The 25,541-nt window shown below is 40.5% G+C and overlaps 1 protein-coding gene across 1 annotated transcript in view; it reads right to left on the reverse strand.

Moving 5' to 3' along the window:
• The window catches only part of tbx15 (T-box transcription factor 15), a 33,975-nt gene extending 11,523 nt beyond the window's left edge, over positions 1–22,452 (reverse strand). The window contains exons 1-4 of the mRNA XM_080903315.1: positions 21,961–22,452; positions 15,681–15,888; positions 12,725–12,826; positions 5,035–5,206 (exon numbers count right to left, since the gene is read on the reverse strand). Of these exons, the coding sequence (XP_080759441.1) occupies positions 5,035–5,206; positions 12,725–12,826; positions 15,681–15,888; positions 21,961–22,147 (669 nt within the window). The 5' untranslated portion in view covers positions 22,148–22,452. The remainder of the gene's footprint in view (positions 1–5,034; positions 5,207–12,724; positions 12,827–15,680; positions 15,889–21,960) is intronic.
• Between the last annotated feature and the right edge of the window lie 3,089 nt (positions 22,453–25,541).

Here is a 25,541-nt window from a genome sequence, read left to right on the forward strand (position 1 = left end):
ACAGCAGAGCGGAGGCGTCAGACAGTGTCGGCCCCAACCTCGCCTCAGGCTTTCAGTCTGCTCCTGATTAATCTGAGAGTGAGAAAACCTCCCCAGAGCCAAACACCCACAACCCCCCCACCACCTCAGCACTCTGTTACAACAGAGGGGGTCATTTCAAACTAGAGCCGCAGGGGGAAAACACCTCTGAATATCAAAAACATTACATTCAGTGTTCCAGACCTCAAATCACACACACTACACGCACACGAATCATGACTGGGCATCTGCGTGGAGACGCATGTGCTGATCTGCAATCCTCATTTTAAAGACATGTCTCCATCTGTGTTGCTCGGTATTCATTTTTGTGGTGTTTTGGCATGCTCTGCCCAGTGATGACCTGCCAATCAAACTGCGTGGGCGGGTGCTGTGGTGTATCTTTACCCGGGTGGTCAGAGGAACGGTCTCCAGGCAGCACGTCCAGGCATAAGTTTTGCACCATGGAAAAAATACTTTCACATTTTGTGGGTTGTTTTCAGACTACGTTTGTTTCAATTGATAAAACAGAGCTGTGAAAAAAAAATTGATCTTGGAGATTTTAATGTTTAAATATAGTGATATCAAATCAATTTGACAGAATGTGAAATTCTAAAGTTTCAATTCGTATTGTCTGCCACTCCAGCCATAAGCGCTCGAGCAAAATCCAGTCGTATTTTCAGGTTATTTACAGACTTTAAATAAAATGTAAATTATCAAAAAGAAAAAAAAAGTTAAAATAATGAAACAACTATCTTGTGGTTCAAAGTCACACTTTGACTCGCTGAACTCAGAACAAATGACTCAAGGAGCAGCCAGAGGACATCAGCTGACAGTTGTTCACGCTCAAATACAATTATTTAATAAGTGGTGTTTTCATTTCCGTGGTAGGTAATGACGTTCTTTGGACCCCCTTTGAAAATAATCTGGACATTCACACCAGGGACACCAACACATGCACATAACAGATGTCGCGTGCATGTCCACCAAGTTAGATCCCGTTCAATGTCTAAGGCACATTTGGCTTTAATTGATTTTTTTAAAAACATAGTTAAAACACTTTAATGACCATAAACAATTAGTAATCAAAGCAAGCCTGTGATTTCAGCTGTGAAAACGGTCGAGGATTCACTGACTGTATATGAGTCAGCTGTGTCTCTGGAAGGTCTTTTACTCAGTATAAAAGAAAAAGGGGCAAAGGCCTCAAAGCAGACTGTAGAAACATCTTCTGTGGCATTTTGAACGGTTTCACACAGCAGCATTGATACGTTACCATGCAATGGATCATTAACAAAGAACAAAACAGAAGTAACAAAAAATGTTTTGGCTAGTCGAGTCTGCTTTAGCATTTTATTAGGTTTTCCCATAGAACAGTGAGAGAGGGACAGCATGAGGCAGATTTGAAGCTATAAGAATGCAGACTGAGGGTAATGAGTCCATGCAGGCACTGAGGTAAGAGAAGCTTTTAGCTTGCGGCACGGTTTCCCCCGTGTGCAAATGACACAAAACTGCTGGACGGAGAGTTTTCACCGCATTTGAAAAATAAAAGCAAAAAAAGCAAAGTGCAATCTTGATATAAAACAGTTACACTGTTGCTTTGACTAACATTCAACAGTCTTGCAAAAATACTTGCAAATTAATTGCATGTTGATAATAACTGCAGTTTAAAAATACAAATAAAATGTGAATGCATTAGTAATGCACGTACAATAACATACTTTAAAAAGTGCACTTGTTTGTAATAATCTCTTACCAACTCAAACAACACACACTTTAAAAAAATGTAATTAGTTTGCCAAATAAAAAAAGGTAAAACAAAAAGTTACAGTAATTTGGTTGATATCATTACTGCTAATATTTTTATGTTCAGATTTTCTATAGAATAGCATTATTATGTAAAATGATTTATATTATAAGAATATTATATTGTGAATTTATTTTTAACTTTATTTTTCAACATAATCATCATCAAGATAGCACGAAACTGTATGAATGTATAAAATAAACTTTTATAAGCTTAGATTATTTAAAGTATATATAGTGGAGCACAGTTACTGGTGGAGTATAAGTTCCTGCTGGATTTGATGTCACTTTAGATTATTTTAAATTCCACAAGAAATTCTTGTCCATTTTATTTCATGTCATTTATTTTACGGTTATGTTAACATAAAGAAATTCATTGTAAAATAATAATTTACAAAAAATAAACAACATAATATGAAAAACAATAAAGTTAATGACATGATTAAGTTAATGTGTTTTTATATTATTGCTGTGTTATTTTGAATTGAGCAACCTGGGCATTTCTTTCATACTCGACCAAAACAGAATGATGGGATGAATTTTATCCTTAATGAATGATGGAGCGCTGCAGGTTAAAAGAGTATCTAAAGTCATGCAGTCAACAATAAATCATGTTGTTTAAGCTGATAATGTTTTGTATATGTGCTCCATATTTAACCCCTGTCTCTAAATATCTCGAGGTGGACTTCCAGCGCTGTCTGCGCTTTACTTTTAATTCAGATTTTTGATTGTTTAGCTTTACACAGGTGAGATCACCTCATATCTGCTGACAAGTGCTGTGAATGGATCAAGTTTTTATTATAAAATGGCAACGCTGCTCTGATAATGCGCTCGGAGAGACGTGCAAAAATATTGATTTTGCTCACAGACTGCTTCTGTTGTGACACCTGATGATTCATGACACGTATGGTTTCTGTTTGTGATGAGGCAGACATTTCACGACACCACAAGTCAGGAGGATGAGTGAGACGTGGTGAGGTTTCCCACACAGGAAGCTCCGAAATTAATTTTCTTTGGCCTCCAGGGAAACAAAGACCCTAAAGCCGAGCAGCAGGAAAGGAAAGACAACTTCCCGTCACTCTGAAGAAGCCCTGCAAGCGAATCGTCGCGCGCTGACGCCCAGATGTTGTTACTTTTGTCACCACTGAGCTGATGTGATCATCTGCAGAGCAGCAACCTGCCGTGCCCACGCAGTGCGCTGCACAAATGTGGAACCCGCCATTTTGTCACAGAGCAGGAGACATCTCTGTCATGGCGGTGTCACTACAAGGCTTCTATAAAAACTGTATGATCTTTTTTCTCAGTAACAAAGTTGATTTGTAGCAACAGAAACTCTGATCTCTCAGACAGACACTGTGTCATCCTTCCTCTCTTAGCACCAGCTCTCCTTTAGTTTCTAAAAGCACATGGAGTTCATGCAGACTCGAGATGACAGACTTTTATGGCGGCTGTGGCTAGCATGTTAGCAAACAGGTTGATATTTATACATCAAACAGGTTGCTGAATTTAGAATAAACTTAACTTTTGATTGACTTGTTTCCTCCATCAGTGTTGATAAGAAAAAAGTAACGTTCGAACTCTACTCCAACAAACCACTCAGTGTTTATGCAACGTCTGCTGCTGGCGACTGCTGACGTCATAGGTAGCAGTGCTGCTACACAAACAACCTTAGGTAGTTTTCATATTATCTGTATTATATTTGGCCATTTTTTTTAAGCTAGGGCTAAGCATAAGAGGACAATTAAACTAACAGCTTTCACTATAATTCCGTTCACATGAAACTCATTTCTACCATAAGAGGAGGAATCAAGTGGAAATACAGGACTGATTTTAGCTTGCTGGCCACTTGCTGATTATATATAAGGAGGGCAATAAATCAGACAAATTATGGTCAAAGTTTTTGCTTTTTTGCTTTAAATATATCACCTATGAAGCCCGGATAACATATTTTAAGCAGCCAAGAAGCAATAAGAGGCTCACTATAGCTAACTACCTCTGTTACTGACTGGATACAAGCAGGGCAGTAAATCAGAGAGACTGTGGTCAGACTTAAAATTTAGCACAGTGATGTGGCTGCTGGAGCGTACTACAAATCAAATTCAATCATTTAAATGACCTTAACAAAATCCCCCAAGGAAAGGAAAATGATATATTCAAACAAGGAAACTTTTAATATCTTTCCACTTTAATCCTCTAAATGAACTCAGAGCAGCCCATCCTTCGAAAAAGGGGGCGGCCTGAGCGTGAATGCACTATATCTGGTTCGATTGTGAACAAGTCTCACGGCTCTGTGAGTCCCGAAAGCACAAATTCTACAAAGAAACGTGTCAACTTTCATTTCAAGAAAACACTTCAAAACATTTCCATCCACAAGCTGCCACACAGCTCCAGGAGTGCACCGAGTGCATGTGTATAAATCACAGCTTGAACATTTAAACCAAATGCAGCTCAGATAGGTCACTCTGTTTTTGTATGTCATTGTGGTCCAAAGTTTTATCCACACTGCTGCTTCAGCTTTTATTTAAAATATTTCTAGATTTTGTTCTAAGATATAACGACGAACATAAACGACGATTCCAAAACTTTTATTTGCAAATTTTAAAAACGTAGTGTTGACAAATAATCTGCTTCGTATTCAGATTATTTAGCTGCGTAGCACCATTTACTCACATTTGATTGGCCTTTGGGTCCAGTGGCCTTAAAGTTGCACATGGGCCCTTCAGCAGCAGTTTAAGGAAGTGAGCTTAAAATTAAACCATTAACATTTTACACTGCATGATTTAAAGTTCTCATTTCATGGCATTGTTGTAAATATGCTTGTACTACTTTACATTATTTGGGAAACATCGAAATTATTGCACATGGACTAGCAAGAGAGGAGGTGAGCATGACTGATCTAGTGTTTTGTAAGTAAGTTCTACTCTTCATGTGTCTTCACTGTTAAGTCAATACAAAAAAATCATCTTATTAAAAGAACTTGTAGAACTTGTATTTTTTAAAGTTACAAATCAGTCAGCCATGAAGAAATGTGCAGTTGATCAGCTTTGTTATAAATTCCAGTCACAGGAAGAATTTGCTTATTTCACACTACAATTGTGGAGGGGGTAGATTTGACCAGACATCAAAGTGGAAGTGATGAAACATCCAGACTCAAAAGTGCCATAACAGATGTTTTGTTGTTGTTAACTTAGTAGCAGAGAAAAGTCTTGTGCTTACATGCCCCTGGTCATCCAGCTCGTTGTTGGTGAGTTTGAGCTTGTCAAAGCTGACCACCTGCCTCATCCACGTGTCCCCTGAGGCCAAAGAATCTGGGTGGATGTAGACCCGCGGAGGAACCGGAGAGTCTGCGTTTCCCGCCACCATCCACTTGGAGCTGTGGTACACATACCTAGAAAACACAGTGGGAAACCTGGTTTAAGCAACGCTGGCGCACACAAACGGATACACGAGGATGAGTCTGAGCTTATGCTAGAAATACAAAGGTTTCATTTGACATTGCATGTTCTAGAAGACCTGTGCATGTTTAAATCGAGTAACTCTAAATGTTATTGTAAACTTGTTTTTTTCTATGTCTCTTCACTGAGACTTCTTCTGCTTTGATTTCTTAATCATGTTCCCCAGAAAGTTAGTCCATGACTAGTATTCCCTCCCCACTTCACTGTTTTGAAAACTCATTTGAGGTTATTTGAGGGTTAGAGGGGTTATTATAAAGCCTGTTTGGATTTCAAATAAGCTGGAGTGATTTTCTTTTTTCGCTTCGCTGGAAAACAAACTCCAAACACTCGGCCACGTTGCCACAACACCGGCTGTTAAAAAACTCATCTGCTGTTTCTTCATTGCGCTTGAAATTTCTAACAAGCGCAACATAAAATATTCCATATGCAGTCGCACGCTCTGCTGCATAGTTTCAATTAAGCAAAGCCGTAATATTTGACGATGTTGTGTGTGAGTTTGGGTACAATGGGGCGACCCACCCATTAAACAGCAGGGAGAGAGGGAGAAGAAAGCGAGAGAGAAAGAAAAAAATGTGACAAAAGTAACTGACTTTTACCCTCATTTTAAAAAGAAATGACAAGCCACAAGTTAACTCTGTGTGCGCTGATTAAAAAAACAGGAAAGGACAAAGAAAGGAATGAGTGCGATGGAAAACAAGGGAATAATGCAAGAAACAATGAGGGGGAATTAAAATGCGTGGAGACGAGACGGGCGGCCTTCGGGAGAGACGGACACAATGAGGGAGATGAAATCAGCAGACGGAAAGGTGAAGGAGAGATAGGAGTGAAGCGCCGAGAGAGGCTGAGAGTGAGTGCGGGAGAGAGAGTGGGAAGCACAGCTGTTTGCTTTTAGTTCTGGCCCTGCGCTCACTTGAAAGTGTTTTATCTGCAGCGTCTCTGCCAAAGTCATCACTCACCCCTGAAACATGGACAAAACTCTCATTTGGTCCTTTTGTTATTGCCTTGAAGGGCTGCACCACCCCGTTTTACCACACATTTATGTCCAAGACAAAAAATAAAAAGAATATACCAACTCGGCCTCTTTGTGAGCATTTGAAAAAGCATATAGGGGGTGTTTTTGGGAATGCTGGCAAACACACCCTCTGGCCACCATATTGGAGCTAAAGTCAGTATGCTATATTACATTTGTAAGTAAATGTTTGTCAGACAGGAGGAGTGGTTCGTGCTCTGTTTGGGAGCTTTGTGTTTTTCACTTTGCGCTGCATTGTTGTTTTTTAACTTTTGCTTTTAGGAGCCTTGCATGTTTAAAAAGAATGAAGCTTAGCCAGTAAGATTAAGTCCAAAGAAAGTTAGGATTGAGAGTCCCGTTTTTGCATTGCTACAAGCTGGAGCATTTAGCCATGACCCCTTACATATGCCTATGACACTCCAACAGCTCGCATACATCACAGCATTGAAAAGCCTGGGAAGGCCCGTGTGCTGGGTACACTGATGTGTGCGTTTTTAGCAAACAAACTCTTAAAAATCCTCACAAGAACGTTTTCAATGCTGGACTAGTAAAAAGTCATTCAGCTTACTTAATATGTTTTCTTAAGTGGCTTGGACTTGAGGAGTGAAGACGCATACGCACACACAGACACCGACTGAACTGCAGGCTGCATCTGCAAATGGTCTTTGTTAACAGCCTCGTGTCTAATGCACTCCACAACCACACAAGCCAAAGTTTTCATTGGTATTTCTTCCTCTCTCTCCCCTGTTTGTTACACCATAAACAGCGTAATCATCACAGGAATCCAGTTTTCAGCAAACCATGACGAAGCTGAATGTTTCTGCACAGTTTGCAGAAACCACATGATGAGATGCCATATTAAGCCAATTTGATTCTGGGGGTTTTTTACACTCATTATTCCAATCCATTTCATCATTCATTAATCTATGATGGATTCGTTCTTTGTGGATTTCCCACGCACCAAAACAGGAGTTTACATGAGATTTCTCCCCACTCCTGATCACTGTTATGACATGTTTTTACCTGGTGTTTTGACCTGAACAGGTGTAATAATAATATAATATGTATCTTCCTTTTTTTCTCTTATTTTTGCTCCATTTTTGGTCTCCACCAAAATTGAATAAAATATCGGTTGGTAATAATTCTCTGGTTGTTTGTTATCATGAATGATAACATATATACTCCCACACTGAAACTTTATAACAAATACATCTTCTTCCCGATTGTAAATATCAGTTAAAATATAACATGTATAAAAGGTATTTATTAAAATGTCTTTGCTTGCTATTAAATGCAGAGATTTGGTACAGTTAACAGAAATCCCTATTTGACTACCGTGTTATCTAATATCACCTCCACACATGGCCCTGACTTTTGACCTTAACACAAACACACATGCATATGCAGACCCACAAAGGATGCCAGGCGTTTCTGTAATTTCCTGTTTGGACTGCTGTTTAGGGTTATGCTCAGCGTAGTAGAGAACGTGTTAAGAAAGGAGGAAACTTTAGCCCCAAACAGGACTGGAAATCTGATTAGTCCCTCGCTTTCATCTTCCATAAATCTGCCATCTGGCACCGGCACGATCAATAAAGACCGGACTTTATGTGACACTCTTACTGGGCAGATGGGGGTGAGGGGAGGGGAACTCCGTCCCTCAGCCAGCACCAAACCATACAGCTGACAAAACTGAACTGCAACGCCTGGCCCAATTCTCAATTTTCTCTGTCTCTCACACACACAGACACACAAACACAGTCATATAGACTGGGACACTGAAACACACAAATAGAAAAACACACAAGAAAAAAGAAGGGAAAAATGGTTGTCAGTCTGTATGTGTCTGTATGCATACACGTGTGTGTGTGTTTGTCCAGCTCATCACACATATACTCTTACAGAGGCTGGCATGCACATAAAAACACATATTTACACACTTGCCAAGCCCGGACAGTATATTGAGTTACTGTACTGACAGAGTAAATATTGCTATTGAGTTACCATTCAGGGTTGACTTCTGAGTTTGTAAGAGAAGACCAGCAGCTCTCCGTACGCATACACGTGTGCTCTTGATTTTCTATGCTTGGGAGGCCCAAACTGCCCTGCGAAGTTATTTTGTAAGTTCTCACAGGACCCGTGAAGCAGGGTTACTGTTTATAAGAAAAATACTGGGATTATTCAAAGCTGAAAGTGGGCTTAGGGTTCAGATGAGGTACCGGTTAAGGCTGATGTCAAAGTGGTCCTCATAAGTATGTCAGACTGAAGGCCCAATGAGGCGTGTTTCCCCTTTGAGTACGCATTCCTTAATGTTAGGCTTCACTCATTTTTATATGTGTGTTTCTATTTATATACAAAGATCTAAGGTCCTCACAAACTGCCATAACGAAAAAGAATGTCTGGAATTGATGTGATTACATGAATCTGGCTTTGAACGATCAGATGAGTTTTGAGGAATGAACGGCGGCTGTGCATGCAAATCTGACAAGGCTCTTTGTGTGTGTGTGTGTGTGTGTGTGTGTGTGTGTGTGTGTGTGTGTGTGTGTGTGTGTGTGTGTGTGTGTGTGTGTGTGTGTGTGTGTGTGCTGTTGCTCTTTTAATTGTTTCTGAGTATCATATGGGTTCTTTTATTTCTATACTTATGAAGATCAAACAACAGTCAAGAAGGTTGATTTACTTTTACAACTTGACTTTTCAATGGAGACTATGTTTAAGATATAGTTGGTGAACCCTGGTTGGAGGAATTACTGTCTATCTTTGGCTGTTTCTGTGCCTTTTCTATGTGTGTGTTTTCCTGCTTCAACACAAAAGAACCAAACACAATCCTAACAGAATATTTGCTAATAGAAGCAAATAAACATTTGTTTAAAGAAAGTTAAGGACAGTCAATTTTCCAGTCAACGTACATTTACAGCATTTTTAAAATTAAGATGGGATTAGTTTATAGGGTTGGGAAACTATGATTGACCCCATGACTAAAGTAACGTAATTATTTTTGCATACATCTGTCTTTTATCCCTGTAGATGTCTGTGAATATGTTGGTGGCTGTTTGATCCATTTTCCCATTTCTGTGCAGGAACCTGCGCATGTTAAAGCAAAACTGCAACGTGCACTGCCACACTCTCGAAGCAAAGAGGTATGCTTGAGGAGCCAGACAGACCCCACGCTCAATGGCCTTAACTCAGAACGAACCAAATGACTGTCCACATAAAAGAAGTGTAACATATGGAGATTTAATGAGCGTGGTACCAATGAGACGTTCCTAAGCAGGGGCAGTGAGCCCAAGTAAAGCAAGTCGATTCCAATAAAGACCTTATTTCCAGACCCCAAACTCCCTGGGACTCTGAGACACACCAGTGACAGCTCCCAGCTCAGTTTGCAAAGCCCTGTGGTAAATTCCCCAGCCAGGAAGAAAATCCTATTTAATTTTACAAGATCTTCTGGCCTCTAAAAATCCTCCATGTCTTGGTTCGCTGGTGGGAGAGCAAGGAGAGGCGGCAGGGCAGAACGTCTGCTATACGCTCTGGTGGAAAACTTTACATTATTAAACAATGAAATGAAATGAAGGGTGCAGGGAGGTCAAATAAAATGCACTGATTGCAGAAGTCACTTTATTTTAATTTGCTAATTTGTCTTTTATGCAGACTTTTATTTCTTCCTGATGAATGAATTTTAATTGAGTTTGAGTGGTCGTGGGGGGAGTGGAGATTCTCTGCAGGGAATGACATGGTTTTGTTTTGCAGAAAGAGAGGGGATCTATTTGTGGTGCACTCAGCTTTTGAACAAATAGTCACTCTCACACGAAAACAAACTAGCTCGCTGCAATCATCTTTCGTGCAACAAAACTATCTGCTTTAAAAATATGCCCTGTAAAACACTGCCGATACACTCATATATCTACCACACACACGCAATTATGTTGCCACTAAGTCAGTCAATTTGATCATTATTAATACATATATGTTTTTAAAGTGCTTGAGCGCTATATCAATTTATCTATCCAGACAAAAGAAAAAAAATAAAGAGCTGTTTATGTTTTCTCATCATTGAAAAACATTGTTTAAACATCTGAAATTAAATCCACGCTGCAAGTTAAAAACACACTTCCAATTTAAGCTGAAGATGTCAACCATAACTTTTGGATTATAAGAACTAACATGAATATTTTCTTAAACTATAGCTAAAGAAGGAAAAGTATTATTATTATCAAACATAAGACAGGTTCCATTTTTTCTTCTGAATTTTGAATATTGATTATGATGATGCAACAAGCGCAATAAAAAAAAACTGCAGCAACAGAGCAGGAGAGAAATGGAAAATGTGTTTAATGCTTAAAAGCACTTCATCGTATAGCTCACGGCTAAATAGTTGCATTATAAACATCACTAAGTATGAAAAGAGCATCGCAGAGAGGTTAAAATGTAAGAAAAAAGCTTCGCCACTCTGTGACAGACTGTTTGGATCAATTGTTCAGCAACTGAAGTTCAGTTTTAAACAACTTCACGGAATCTAAAGAAGTGTCTGTGGTGAAGTTAAAAGCCAAAAAACAGAAACTTGTGTAGCAGAAATCACTCCATGAACTCAGAAAAGCTTCTGAAATCCACTGTCAGTGAACGCACCGCAGTAGTGCTGAAGGATATAGAGGCTTTTTGTGTGAGGACATCCAGATTAAGTCTTTGACGAGGAAGGTCTTGATTATTTCAGCAAGACAGTGGCAAACCACAATCTGCACATATGACAACAGCACAGGAAACAAGGGTGCAGGTTCTAAACTGCCCTGTCTGCAATCAGGACCTATAACCTATCATTTAATCCATGTTTTTCCCCATTTCCCCAAAAAATGTATAAAACTTCAGATCTTAAAGATTTGATAGGTGCTGTGGTGCTAGTTTCACTTAAATAAAGATTTGCATTCTGTTTTTATTCACATTACATGACAGCACACCAACCTTTTTAGAACAGGGTTGCATTTGTTTCGATCTTAAGTTTTCAGTTTTCCGTAACAATGGTTAGACCGAGTGAAACAAATGTGCTGGGAGAAGACGCAACATCTACAAAGTAAGTCATTGTTGGATTTTGTGTTATCTTTAGGATTAGACATGTCGCAGTAATAAAACATCGATTTTTGCCATTTTTACCCTTTCAGGTTATTACACCTCACCTTTGCTAAATGAGATTTTTCTGTCTGCTTTGCTGTGATTGCTTTTAGTGCTTAGGGGAACCCACTGCCAAATCACTTGAAACACAAATAGCAGCATCTGTGAAAAAAACTTTGTGATTGAGATAAGTATGTAGGTCATGGGTTATTTGCCTTATTATTGCTTCAGGACAAAGTTCCAGCCTGTATTAGCAATAATAAGAATAAAACCAGACGTGGTCTGTGTAGAATATGTGCAGGTGAACCCCAGCCTAGAAAACTTGGACGGTCAGCTACGGCAGCAGCAGGTAGATGTGCAGCGTTGCATTTTTCCCATTTTGACCTCATTTTTTCCACCCGTTTCCCTGATTAGACTCGAATACTGAGTGTTATCCTATTTGCAGGCAGACTCTGGCTCTGCTGCTTGGCCAGTGGGATGATGAATACATTTCAATCTCCTCTCTCTGGCTCTGACTTCAGGGGCCAATACTGTCTGCCTGGATATCAGTCTTATTGCATATCCAGAGAGATTCATCACATGCGAGCCTTCTTCCTACACATGCTCTCCTTAATCAAATGATGGGAGCAACTACTTTTTCCTGCTCGGCCAAGAAGACGACAAGAACACCTCAAGTAGCCGTTTTGAAAAATGTGAAGCAGGAAAAAAGCTGCAATATCTTTGTTTAATCCAAATCCTGTTATGTACGACACCAACATGAGAAATGGTAGGAAGATGAGAACAATCCAACTAGGTCAAAATGTTTACGCTCCATCCAGCGTTTTGAGAATCATCCAGGAAAGTAGAGTTTTGCGTCCAGCTACAGCAGCAGCAGGGTGCAGGCTCGCTCGTGCGTTCCCACACAGAGATGTGACTGTGCATGTTTAGCCGTGCAGGGTTATTGGGCAAAGAGACTGCTACTGTCAGAATGAAGCGAACAAAAGGTACCCTTCTGTTGCTGATAGATAACATCTGCATAGTCGACCATGTTTAATGGCTTTGATAAAATACAATTACTTAGTATTTTCGCCACAGTTTAATTCTTGACGTGGGTGAAAAGCATCTGAAAGAACATTTAGACCATCACGGGACATTAAACTTTCCCACCAAAACCCAAAAGAACGAAATCATTTTTGATTTAATGGCATTTGGGTAGGGAGAAGTCCATTTCTGCATTTGAAAGGGAGTAGAACAGGAAGGGAACATAAATAAACTTTCGTTAGCGAAGGACCTCTGTTTTAGATGCTACTCACTAGACTAGGCTACATCAACCTTCACGCCCATTAATGTTTGTGCAAACAGGAGGTACCTGTATCTCTTGTTGTCCACAGGCACTATGTCCATGGCAATGTAGTACTGCTGATGAGGGTCCAGACCTGCTATCTTTACACGCATGGCTGGAAACATCCTCCTAGAGGGAAAAAAGCAACATATGGTAATAGATGTGAGAGCGATTTATTTCAAAATAACAACATACTACATATATACGCACACACACGCATACACACACCTATAAATATATAAAATTTATATAAAATGTAATGGTTTTGTGATTTTCATTAGCTCATTCTTCAGATGAAGTGACTGTGCTACTAAGAAAAGGGGGTCTCTTTTTTACTCCTACTGTGGAGTATAAAACATATTTATGGCTTTAAATATTTACAAAAAAAGTTTAAAAAAAAGAAAAGACAGGAAGAAAAATTGGGAACAAAAACAAGAACACAACAAAGAAATGCTGCTGTATGCACATCTGTCACCCTAAACGCTCCTGATGTTTGTCATGATGCAGCACTGCCGACTGTGCAGACACTCGTATTAGGAGCATGAAAAAAATACACTAATGATCATAACCACCACATTAAATGGTGAATTACACTAACAACAACAATAACAATTATATTAATAATGATAACAATACAAGAACATTGATTTAAAAATATTTAATTAAACTTTTTTCAGCTTTTGCTCTGTCAGCCTTCCCTCTCTGTAATGAGGAAACATTAGTGTGTATTCATTCATTTGAACAGTCCGGCTATTGTTGACGCAGGGATGTGAGACAGCACGCAGGCACATTTTAGGATGTTTATGCTCATTAAAACAGGCGATAAGTAGACTAATTATTCAAGACATTGGAATCTCACTTCGTTTGATTTTCCAAAGATCCCAGATTTCTGTGTACAGTTTCAATTAGCCCTGATTATTCCTTTAATAGCCATAAATCCAGTCTGGACAACTTCTGCCTTGTACAGCTGACAGTCTTCTGAGCTTTACATATTATCTCCAGATTTATTTAATATTTTAAATCACATGTATTTTTTTTACGTTTCTTGAACATATTTTTTAATTATCCCCTTTGCATCTATAAGAAAAATGCTATTATGCTATATATATATATATATATATATATATATATATATATATATATATATATATATATATATATATATATATATATATAGTTGATTTTTCTGTGTGTATCATTTCCATTATTGAAGTGGAGAAGAATCCTCATTGTATTATCCATTCTGCCAAGCCAGTGACCCCTGACCTTTGGCTTTTAACAATACTGTGCAGGTGTATTACCTTATTTTAAAACAGTTGAAACTGCCTTTTATCCTGTATCGATGATTTATTTGGATTTTATGCCTAAATATTATCAACCAGCTCTTCATATTTGGAAACTATAGCCTGCAAAGCCTGAGACTGGAAGTGATGCAAACCGCATGAAAAATGTCCAATTTAAAGGGAAAAACTGCACCCATATTAAATAAAAGTTTGTATATGGAGAGGGAGACATTTCAGCTTAATTCCTCATTTTGCACTTCAAACGCCGCGTTGTTCGGCTGTGCGTTTAACGGTCGTAAATCGGGGCCTGCCTAATGAGAAAAGAGGGCTGTTTTCTTGCTTCCCTTCTCTTCTGGATTTATGAGCTTATTATGAGCAGGCCGTGAAATACGTTCGGCGACGGTCGCGTCCGCCTTCACTCTGCTTCGGCGCAAACTGATTGCTGCTCTATTTATGAGCCGATTACCAATTTAAACCCAATTCATAAAAACGGCCAAGTGTAGTGTGTGACGGCGGGAGGAGGGCGACATGAGACCGTATTTCAATCTGAAGAGAGGAAGAGCTGAGAAACAGCTTTGGGTATATTTGAACTCAGGTTTCCAAAGTGTTGCAACAGGAAAAGAAAAAAGCTCAATAGGATGGACCAAAGCAGATCTCATAATAATTCTTCTAAATGTAAAACAAATACAACTCACCTGTTAAACTGAAATAATAATGATAATAATGTAGTGTGCGATATTTTTAGAATTTATTTTTTTAGCTGTGTTGCAGAAAGGAAAAAGCAGTTCTCCCACAGGCCTACATACATTTCTACTATAGTTAGGGAATGGAAGTGTTTTTAATTATCAATACTGCTAGTAGTAGTAGTATTGATAATAATAATATTTTTAATAATAATAATTTTAATAATAATTTTAATAATAATAATAATACAAACATGAATGAGATTTTTACATGAACATTTCGCAGTGTTTCCTAAACATTTTGATTCAATAGACCTAAAACATTTTAAAGAGGCAAATTGTTCTACGGAAGTGTAAAGAGTATCAGAGTGTAATTAGATGGAATAACAGATACAGTGTTAAAGGGGGCTATTTGCCTTCAAGTGGAAACATTATCAGAGGTGTTGTTAGTCATGCCGACTGTTGTGGAGCGAGCGGGGAAATGTCGGAAACGCACGGCGCTGCGGGCGCAGGGATAAAGGTACTTCCTTCAGGATCCGCAGGTCAACTTCTGTTCTCGCTCCGTGTTTGGACTGTTGGCCCGAGAGAGCACAAAAAAGCCGGAACATGTTACAGAGATTAATTAGAAGCAGGTCTCCTTCTTTTCCGACATCAGGAATAACCTGCCGCGTCACGAGGGCCTGAACGCAGCACTGCGGCCTGCATGTGCAACACATTAACACCCTCCAGACAGAGCGCAGAGGTGTGTGTGTGTGTGTGTGTGTGTGTGTGTGTGTGTGTGTGTGTGTGTGTGTGTGTGTGTGTGTGTGTGTGAGAGAGAGAGAGAGAGAGAGAGAGAGAGAGAGAGAGAGAGAGAGAGAGAGAGAGAGAGTGAGAGAGAGAGAGAGAGAGAGGCCTGTGCGGGAGAGACTTGTTTTCATACGCTTACCTCTAATTAAATAAAATAAAGAAAAAAAAAAAGATGGGTGGATGTGTGTGATAAGTTTGGATGGAGCAGGGGGTGTATATGAACCTTACCTGCCGGCTTTGGTGATGATCATCTCCGTGCCGATGTCGTGGAAGCGCTTCCACAGGTCCGCGCACTGCAGCTCCACCTGAATCTCATCCATGGAGGCCGGGGGAGACGGGTCGCAGGGGCCCGGGGCCAGATCGGCAGATGAGCCGAAAGAACACGACGTCCTCTCGGCTAGACCTTCTCCGTCCGAGCCGGGACTCGCCTCTGAGTCTGAGGGGGGAATGAGGAAGATGAGAAGGCAGCTCTGAAACAGTGGAATTAAGCGCTTTAAGCTTTATGCAGGAAACTTGGCACGGCCAGAAAGTACAGCGCGGTTCTCTCGGCTGACTCCAAATCACCTGCCGGCTACAGCCGGAGAGAAGCGTTTGGCTTACTGGCTCAGGCTCGTCATGGAGTTCTGGGTCGGTGTCAAAAGCAGAATAAATGCTGCGTAAAGGCCTTTGAAAAGCGACTTAGAAAATATTAAATTTTAAGTCGGGCCACACAATGAAGAATTCTACTGGGAAACATTTAGCAAATGAAATTTCCCCTCAAGTGTTCCTCCTGGACCAAGTTTTACAGACTGACCGTTCAAAGTCATCAGCGCAGTCACAGCGTTAGACCAGATAAAACGTTGCTCCGATCTTGAAGCAAATCCAGACCTACAGGATAGCTTTTCCATCTTTCTGAGCTTCTAATTCCCCCAAAAAACAACCAGAGTGACCTCACTTTATTTCACGTCGCCCTATTTCAGTGTGCTTTAAACTAGCAGGCTACTATACAGCGGACAAAATAAAAAGCACACCGAAGAAATTCGAGTGGCTTTCTGTGAGAAGTTCAATTTACTCCGTTGAAATACGTCACCCAAGCTGTAGCTGTGTTATTTACATCAGAAACACTTGTTACTTAAGTTTGCATTCTACACTAAAAAAGCTACTTTCTTAATAATAATAGAATTAATTTTAAAAAACGCTGTAAAACCCCCAAATCCCTTCCACCGAAAGAGGAATGTAGACTTACACAACCAGCAGTTGCTCTGCCCCCTTTTCTCTGCTTGAATCTGTAATGTGATTTAACACATGTGATGTCTTTTAGATTTAAAATTTCAACCTTTAGGGCTTAAATATAAAAAAAAAAAAAAAGATCATCTTTTTTTTCCAGCTGGGTTGCCAAAAACTTCACTGCTCAAATCTTTGAACCTGCACTTTATCCAGATAGAAACCTTCACAAGATCACCACATGCTTTCTCTCGTTTCACTTTTCTCAGAAATAGTTTATAGCCGAATATCCTACACCCTTTCCAACACCACCACCACTACCACCACCACCACCCAGAAAGTAAAAAATAAAAAGAATCTAATAATGTATTATTTATTGAGGGCCCTGAGACAAGGAGGTTGACTTGGCAGACTAAGGGCACACAAATATGGTTATGTAAATGCAGAGCTGCTGAGAGACTGGACAGAGTCCCAGGCGAAAAAAACACCGAGGCGCAGGCCGAGCCAACCCTGCTGGAAACAAGAGAGTGAAGGGGAGAGATAGGAAGAGCAAGGGGCGAGGGGTGCAGTGACCACAGAGAGACGGAGAAAGTCTTTCTATCATCTTCTTGGGAGATCCTTCCAGTGTCACTGCAGCCAGTGAGGACTGTCACACATGATTCCCTTTAACTGTTCACACTCATGCACACAGTCATTCAGCTGCCCCCTCACACTTTATAAACACATGCTCCTGGTGCCAAAGGAAGAGGACAGGATGGAGGGCTTAAGTGAAATGAAGAAAAAATCACGTCTGTATTGCTCTAATTAATTTTTAAAGGGGCCTGTAAGGTTAGATCAAGCAAACTCAGGGCTTTCAATGAAAATTAAACACCTTATTTTATTAAGATAAACAGACTTCTATTGTTAACCTGCTTTAGACATTTGCTTTTATTCTTTTTTTTATTGGTATATAATTTTCATATAATGTTTTGGCCTAGGGTTGAGTGTTTTCAGCCTTGCACCACCATCAGTCTCAATAATGTCCGCAGTGAAGTTTGATTAACTCTGTTTCAAGCTGTGTGGCACAACTGTAAGTCTGTCACCAAATTAAAATAAGAAGCTCAAATAAGGGTATAAATCTACAAGAATATCATTTGTCAGGTTTCAGTGTTGAATTGGGGTCTTCTAATAATCTAAACACATTTGCTAGTTCACTCTAACAGTAACGAGGTTCCAAACAAATAAAGAATGCGAACTTCTGTGCCATCAAAATTAAGCTCGATCGGAATATTTGCAGTAAACATGGGCTGAAAAGCTACCCTGTGCAATCCACTATTGGCATCTCAAGCTAGTTGATGGTGTGTGAAGCAGAGGCGCTCAGAGGAAACAGATGCATTCCAGACAGCATGAGCAGCTCGATTAAATGAGATAATTTTGGTATGAATGTCTTCAAGATGCAGAGGGGGCGAACCAAAGGACCAAGCTGGAGCCGGGCCGCCCTGACACTAGGCTGAAGGACCTGTCCTCTGCCACTCGGCGGCTGCACACACACACGAACGCAGAGCTCTAAACCTAAATGACAAACAGGCAAACATACCTAGCAGCAGGTAGAGCTCAATGTGTGCGTTATGTCCATGTGTAGATTTAAATGGCACGTCTGAGGTCAGGTCACAGTTTAAGAACTCAGAGCAAATGTGTCAAAATCGAGCAAAACAGGAAACACAGCATAAAACCTTTAGTCCAGAGTCGCACAGCGCCAAGATTATAAGACCTGGGTTTTTGTTTCAGAGCTTAAGTTCCCACTTTATGCTGAACAAATAAAAACTGACATTTATTGACAGACAAAAATTTGCCCACTCAGCAGAATTCTGTCATGACATCTGCTGTGGTTAGCTACACACACACACACACACACACACACACACACACACACACACACACACACACACACACACACACACACACACACACACACAAACAGAATATCACATGGGGCCAGCATCTTGTGGTTCTTTAAGCTCATGCCAGACCTTATTAAATTGAGACTAACACTGATGCTAAGCCACTAATTGGCCAGAACTGAATCGTCTGTGCTGTACATTACAGTGGTCTCTTGTGTTGCAGTTCACATTTTGTCACTACACTGTCAGCAGAACTCAAGCGGGGTTGAACTGTAAATAGATAGTTATTAATATGTTAATAAGGAAAATGCTGGAAGTAATGAGGAAGTAGATTATTGTTATTTGAATTTATTTTATCACCAATTAAAACTTCAAGATCGGATCTATATCATCAGTGTAAAATACTGGTTTAAATTATCGAGTATAGATGTCTTATTAATTTCCTTCTAATGAACAGTACTGACCTTTTTAACCTGATTTGGGCTGCAACACTTCAAAACAATTCCACAAGTAGGTAATATTACAAATCATGCAACTTTTTAAAAAATTGAAAATACATGCCAAATATATCCCTTTGAAATGATCTGCAAATATCCGTTTGATGTTGGGGTGCACTGATAAAAGATGTCATGTCTTAGGTTGCAAAACTGGAAAAACGCCATCTGAAGTGGACAGCGGCGGTTTGCCCAGCATGAAACCAGTGAGTAACACCATCCACACCGTGAGAGCACCTGTTTCCTACACTGATGCAGACTGGAAGTAAGCAAACTTCAAGCCCATCTCTCTCTATCAGCTTGCATGCTTACACAGAGAGGGAGCTTTTGGAGAAATGGCAAACAGAAGGAGCGGTGTAGTGACATTAATATATAATTTTACATTGACCTTAATAGGTTATAAATACCCGATTTTTAGCAAAATGTCAGTTTGTTGCATGGCTTCAGTTCTGCGTATTAAAAAGTAATTATTATAAATTACCGCCATACAAATCGCATAATTCTGAATTCACAGTAGATGTAGTTTAACTTGTTAATCGATGTTTTAATGGATAAATATTATGAGTGTGTGGTGGAAGTAGTTCTGTGAGGTCTAACAAAACAACGTTTTTTCAGAGCTAACTGAGCTGCTGAGCTCTTCCAGGCAGGCTGTTAAATCCGAGCCTGGTTCAGTTCTGTGCTTGTCTCAGTCCTGCCCTTGTCTTTGAGGCTAATAAACGTGTTATACGACCAGCCGGCTTCCAGCATCGCCTGGAGTTGAGTAAAAATAAAATCACTCCGTTAAGGATTCCTCTAAACCACATAATCTGACCACAGAGACTCGCTGTTCTCGGTCACCTCCGCCCGACGCGCCAAAGTGGAGGCTTTCGGACTCAAGCAGGGCCCGCGGAACCTGCCAGGAATCCGCCTGCTAATGAGCGGGACAGAGGGACCAGGAACTGGTCCACTCAGCCACAAATTCTGAAACTATACAAAAACTATGAGGAGATGAACTTAGAGACCTTTCTGCTCCCCGCTGCAGCCAAAAACAACATTTTAGTAAATGACTTGAAGGTTTTTTTTCAGTGACTATCAAGCTTTATTTTTTCTTGATGCGTTTACCCTTTCAAACACATACAGAAACGAGCTGCTTGTAATCAGCGTTTAGTTCCACCTTCCTCATTTCACCACGGACGGCCTTCAATAACAACAAACTTCCCAAGAAAGCTCCTGGGAGGCAAACCCTCGAGAAAACTATAGTTTGGTTTTGTTTATTCGCTTTTGTTATTTTTATTATTATTGCTTTTACTCTTTAAGGTTTGCGTTTGGATCCGTTTGAAGACCGGAGAGTAGCCGTGCGACCCCAAAGGTCAGACTGCTGCAGGCGGCGAGGTAGTGTTGGCCTGAGACCGTCTGAGCTAGCTCAAGGCTCAAAGCTCAGCTTCTACCTTTCTGCGCATTCATACAAACATTTAATGAGCAGTGATGCGGTTATGATAGAACTTGATTCACACAGGCCCACGCGGCGAACTAATGTGAATTCACATGTGCATAGCGCACATTATCTACACGGCTCATTTAGTCCTCTATATTAATTTTACTTTTCAAGTGACCGACTTAACAAAAATCTTTTTTCGTGAATGATTTTAAAGATAAAACTAAACTGAATTGCAGCTGAAACCCGTGAAGCGAAAAACGAACATTGTGAACTCAAAGGGAAGCCTCAAGGTATTTAAAACAAAAAACAAACAAAAAAAACAGTCAGGGTTATTTTGCAGGGTTACTTAATCTCCACGCATTACGCCTTAAGATTGCTGAGACAAAACAGATTATGTTTTATTTAAAATAATTATATTGCGCAATGAAAATATAGAAATGCTGACTTGGCGCAAAAAACTTACAATGAAGTTTGTTTTGAGCTGCAAAAAAGCTATGATTTAAAAATTAAAATAAAAAAAGAACAAACTATATAAACTTATTTTTTTTAATTGCTTCATCGCGCATGCTTGTTTTAAGGATACGTATAAAACTACTTACAATAAAATATAATTATTTTTTGCCACGCTTTCTAAACTGTGATATTTATTTCACTCCGTTGTTATTGTTATTATTATTATTTAGTTTTCCTTTGCTTTTACACAACCCGCCTTTCCACTACTTGAGTGCAGTTATGAACTCAAATATTTCATAATCATCTTGTGTGACTGTTAGTTTCATACAACACATTTAAAGCGCTTACCCGTTTTAAGCAGATGACGTGACAACATTTGATTTCTTTCTTTTTCTTTAAGCGTTCTCTGTGCGCACTCGTGAATGGAGAATGGACGGGCTGCTCTGCGAATTTGTGCGCCTTAAGCGCAAAATGCAATTCTCCATAGAAACTTATTTTTTAAACTCTCATCAGAGGACAGTGTAATTGTGACTATTTAAAGGCTGCTCCTCTTCGAGGATGAAACGTGTTAGACTGAGTGGTTAGTTTCAACCAGTGCACCTTCCTGCAGTAAACTGAGGCCTCCCTGCAGTTCAAGCAGATTATTGCTGGGCTAAAATGGCTCAAGGAGCAAACAGCTGATTCAAATGTGTTTTATGTGTTTCTGGTGCAGCTTCACATTGTAATCCGCCAGTCCAGAGTCAAAACTTGGCCAACCCACAAAAAACCTACCAAATATCAACTAAGTCCTAACATTATTATTATTATTGTTGTTACTGATGAAAATCAACGCATATGCTGAATATATGAGACAATATCCCTGTAGACCAAAACGCATAACTCCACAGGCTTGCATCTCAGTCTGTTTAATGTAAAGATCTGAACAATGTGGAGCGTGGACTCTGTGTGCTCTGCACGGGGTTGGGTCATTGAACACAGAGCCACGTTTTGACTCGGGACTTGTGGATTTGCGGTGCTCTGCAGTGACATTTGAGCGATGTTGTGCGTGTCTGCGCACTGACCGGGATCCATATCCAGACAGTGCGCCGGATCCTCTCCGTCCGTGGCGAGGCTCTCCATGGACAACTCCAGCTCCTTCTCCTCCCAGCCCCGGAGCTTCCTCTTCTTGTTGGAGCCGATCAGGGCTTCCACGGAAAAAGCGTGGGCTCTAGAGCTCAGAGCTGCGGCAGATCGCCTCCTTTCACTCATTTCTCACAAAATCCACCCTAAGTGGGGGGAAGCGGCGAAAAACCCACTCCGTCCGTCCAACGCAGCGAAGCAAAACAATCAAAAAAATAAAAAGAAGAAGAAGAAAAAATGCACACGTCAGTGTTTACAGCGGATCGCAAACTCACCAAGTGTCCAAAGTAATCCCAACTGTGACTAGAAACGCAGCGACAAACTTTTGGAGGACTGTGTCATCCTGGCAGCGCGGCAGGACTCGGTGTTTTTGATGCGGTGTGCTGCTTCACGCGTTTCTCCGTGCTTCCACTCCGTGTCTTTTTCTCTCTCTGTCCCCCTCACTTCTCTCTGATTGATAATCACTTCTGGAGGAGTCTTTTTTTCTCTCTCTCAAAGGCGCAGAGGGCGGCTCTCCTGCGCTCTGGCAAAGCCGCGTGTCCAATGAGAAGTAAGAACACAGAGCTAGACAAAGTGTTTTGTCCAATGGCAGCAGCAGGAAGGAGCGCGTCCGGGAAAAGGAGCCATCTCTCCGACTTCAACAGCCTAACGAACTTACTCCATAATGAATCATATGGAGACACATATGTGTTTTTACTGTGCTTTTATCGACATTAAAGGCAGGGCCTCATGTAAATACACCAATCAGATCATTATCAGTTCAAACTTTATGGGCTTAATAATATATAAAAAATAAAAAATAAAAAAAGACCTCAGCAACACACCTATTTTAGTCTTTGATACCCAGATCCTGCAACTTCACTTTAAGTCCTAATCTGACTGTTGATCATCAGCTTTGGAACTGCAGAGGCCGAGGCGAGGCCTTCGGCCTCACGGAGACCACCACAAAATATTATTCTGATATTTTACACTTTCACAAAGTGCTTGAACCTGATTCCATCATTAAAAGTCGTTGCAGGAAAAGCTCAATTACAGCTCCATTGTGTCAGCCCGACAGCTGAGGAACCGGAACAGAGCTTCAGCAGGACAGGTGGGCTGATCTCAGAGCTGTGCGCTCAGGACACAGCAAACGGAACGAGACGATTAGCAAGTGAAATTCTTGTGCTCTGCTCAGCTCGTTGAGGGGTCGTTTTTAACAGATCTGCAGGTCAGTAAAAGAAAAACAGAGTCGCAAGAAACATACGCGTCCAGGGCTTAGAGACATTTTTTACCGGCAGGTAGAAAAGCTTTTATAGAAGACTAGCCCCACCTTTGCAACCAAATATTAAAAATTAAATATTGATACAAAAATGACGCTCAGCGTTATAATATAATACAGCGGGAAGGTGATCGGTTTCTTGGGATCAAATCCCTGTTTTAAAAAAATCGGCGGCCCTTTGTTGAGACTGTTTTGAGCTGCTGAGCTGCACGTGATCAGTCTGCAGGCCTGACGCTCAGTTCGGGGACGATCAGTTCCTGCGGGGGGAAATAATTTACACATTTTTCATCAGCTGCGGGTCGAAAAGTGTCAGGGGTGGGGAAGAGCCGCGGATGATCGCTGCCTGTGTGATCAGTCAACACAAACGCGTCTGTGGGAACCGGGCAGGCCCCAAGTCAGAGTGCCGTTCTTGAAAAAGGAGCTTTCCAGAGGTTATTGCTGTGCATCTGTCATCTTGAAATAAATACTGCGCGCACACGAGGATGGCTCGCAGGACACTGAAGAAAAACGGTGAGCACATTGCAAAAAAGAAATAGAGGTGGGTAGTTTCATTATCCTGTACAGAGATCAACGCAGCAGGTATACTAATATGTGAACTTGTGGCGGCTTAAAAGGACATTACTTGCGCTACGGTCTTTATGGTAATATGCGCGCAAAACGTTTGCGGACATATTTGAACTAATTACTTGGATAAAAGAGGAATACGGACTTCTGTGTTAGAATATTATAACAAACTGTGGCAGTCTGTGTGACTCTATATCACGGGTTCTTTTTATTTATTCTTTATGTTTTGTAAAAGAAAGAAGAAAAATGTTTGTGCGTAAAATTCTTCCAAAAGTAAACAAGTAAATATTGTGTGCGCACTGGTGTGGGGTGGGGGACGTTGAATCCCCCGTGGGAGGAAACTCGTTAAACACTAAAACCAACTGTTTGCCATTTAGATCCCAATTATAGCCCTGATGGCATCTCATTCACCCAAAAAGTGAAGCAAGCGACGGAGATCTTTTTTTTATCCTTTAGAAACTTGGAACGAGCAATTCATGCGTTTGTTTTATCTCAGCTGGATTACTGCAGTTCACTATGTGTGGGTGTCAGTCAGTCCAGCTTGGCCCGGCTCCAACTTGTACAGAATGCTGCAGCTCGCCTTTTGACTCGTGTGAAGAAACACCAGCATATTACTCCGGTGCTTGCTTCCCTTCATTGGCTTCCAGTGCGTTTTAGAATTAAATTCAAAATCTTACTTTTGACTTATAAAGTGCTAATTGGCAGGCACCGGACTATTTGTCTGACCTATTGCAGCTTTATACGCCCTCTAGAGCCCTTCGATCAAGCGATCACCTGCTCCTTACCTTACATAAGTCTAGGATGGAGGAGATCGGGCATTTGCGGTTGTGGCACCGAAATTGTGGAATGATCTACCTCTCCACATCAGAAAGGCCCCAACTGTTACTCTTTTTAAATTGCATCTTAAAACATATTTTTTTATTCTGGCTTTCGAAACTGTATGAGAGTTACCAATTCTTTTATCCTAATTTTCTTTTAATTTTCGTACCTGTTGTTGTTGTTAATGCCATTGTTTAATTGTTATTTTGTACAGCACTTTGGTCAACTCCCTGTTGTTATTAAATGTGCTTTATAAATCAATAAATGAAATGAGTGGGCAGTATTAATAAATCCGTTTCCTTAAAAATTCTTTTCCCTTTTAGATTCCTTTAGTAATCGGAGTTAGGGTATACCTCGTCGACCACAGTGAGGTTTTCGATTAAATCCGGCGTGGCCCCGCGAGATCGACACGTGGAGGGTGGTGGGCGGAAACGGTCAAACGTGCAGTTAATATTCAATAACTAAAAGAAGGGTTTGACCCCGCCTGACCTCGAGGGACGAAGAGAGCAATGGAGCGTGCAATCTGACAGCAACTCTCGGATTCTGTAAGCACCTTCCGCCTGAGCTGTAAAATTCCCCCCGACTCTCTCTCTCTCTCTCTCTCTCTCTCTCTCACACACACACACACACACACACACACACACACACACACACACACACACACACACACGCGGACTTTTTTTTGCAGATTTTTTTTAATTTAATTTTTCCTTTTTTTGTCCAAAGAGTGATCATCTGCCAAAAATTGACTGCGAATTTTATTGTTTTTTCTTTATGTGAAATGTATTTGCTTATGTTGGTACATAGTCAATATTATTATATTGTTATATGTAAAATAAAGAAATACAAGCACATTTATGACTCTGTGTTACTGTACCTATA

This window comes from Rhamphochromis sp. 'chilingali' (genome assembly GCF_963969265.1).
Source record: "Rhamphochromis sp. 'chilingali' genome assembly, chromosome: 14".
Lineage (NCBI taxonomy): Eukaryota > Metazoa > Chordata > Actinopteri > Cichliformes > Cichlidae > Rhamphochromis > Rhamphochromis sp. 'chilingali'.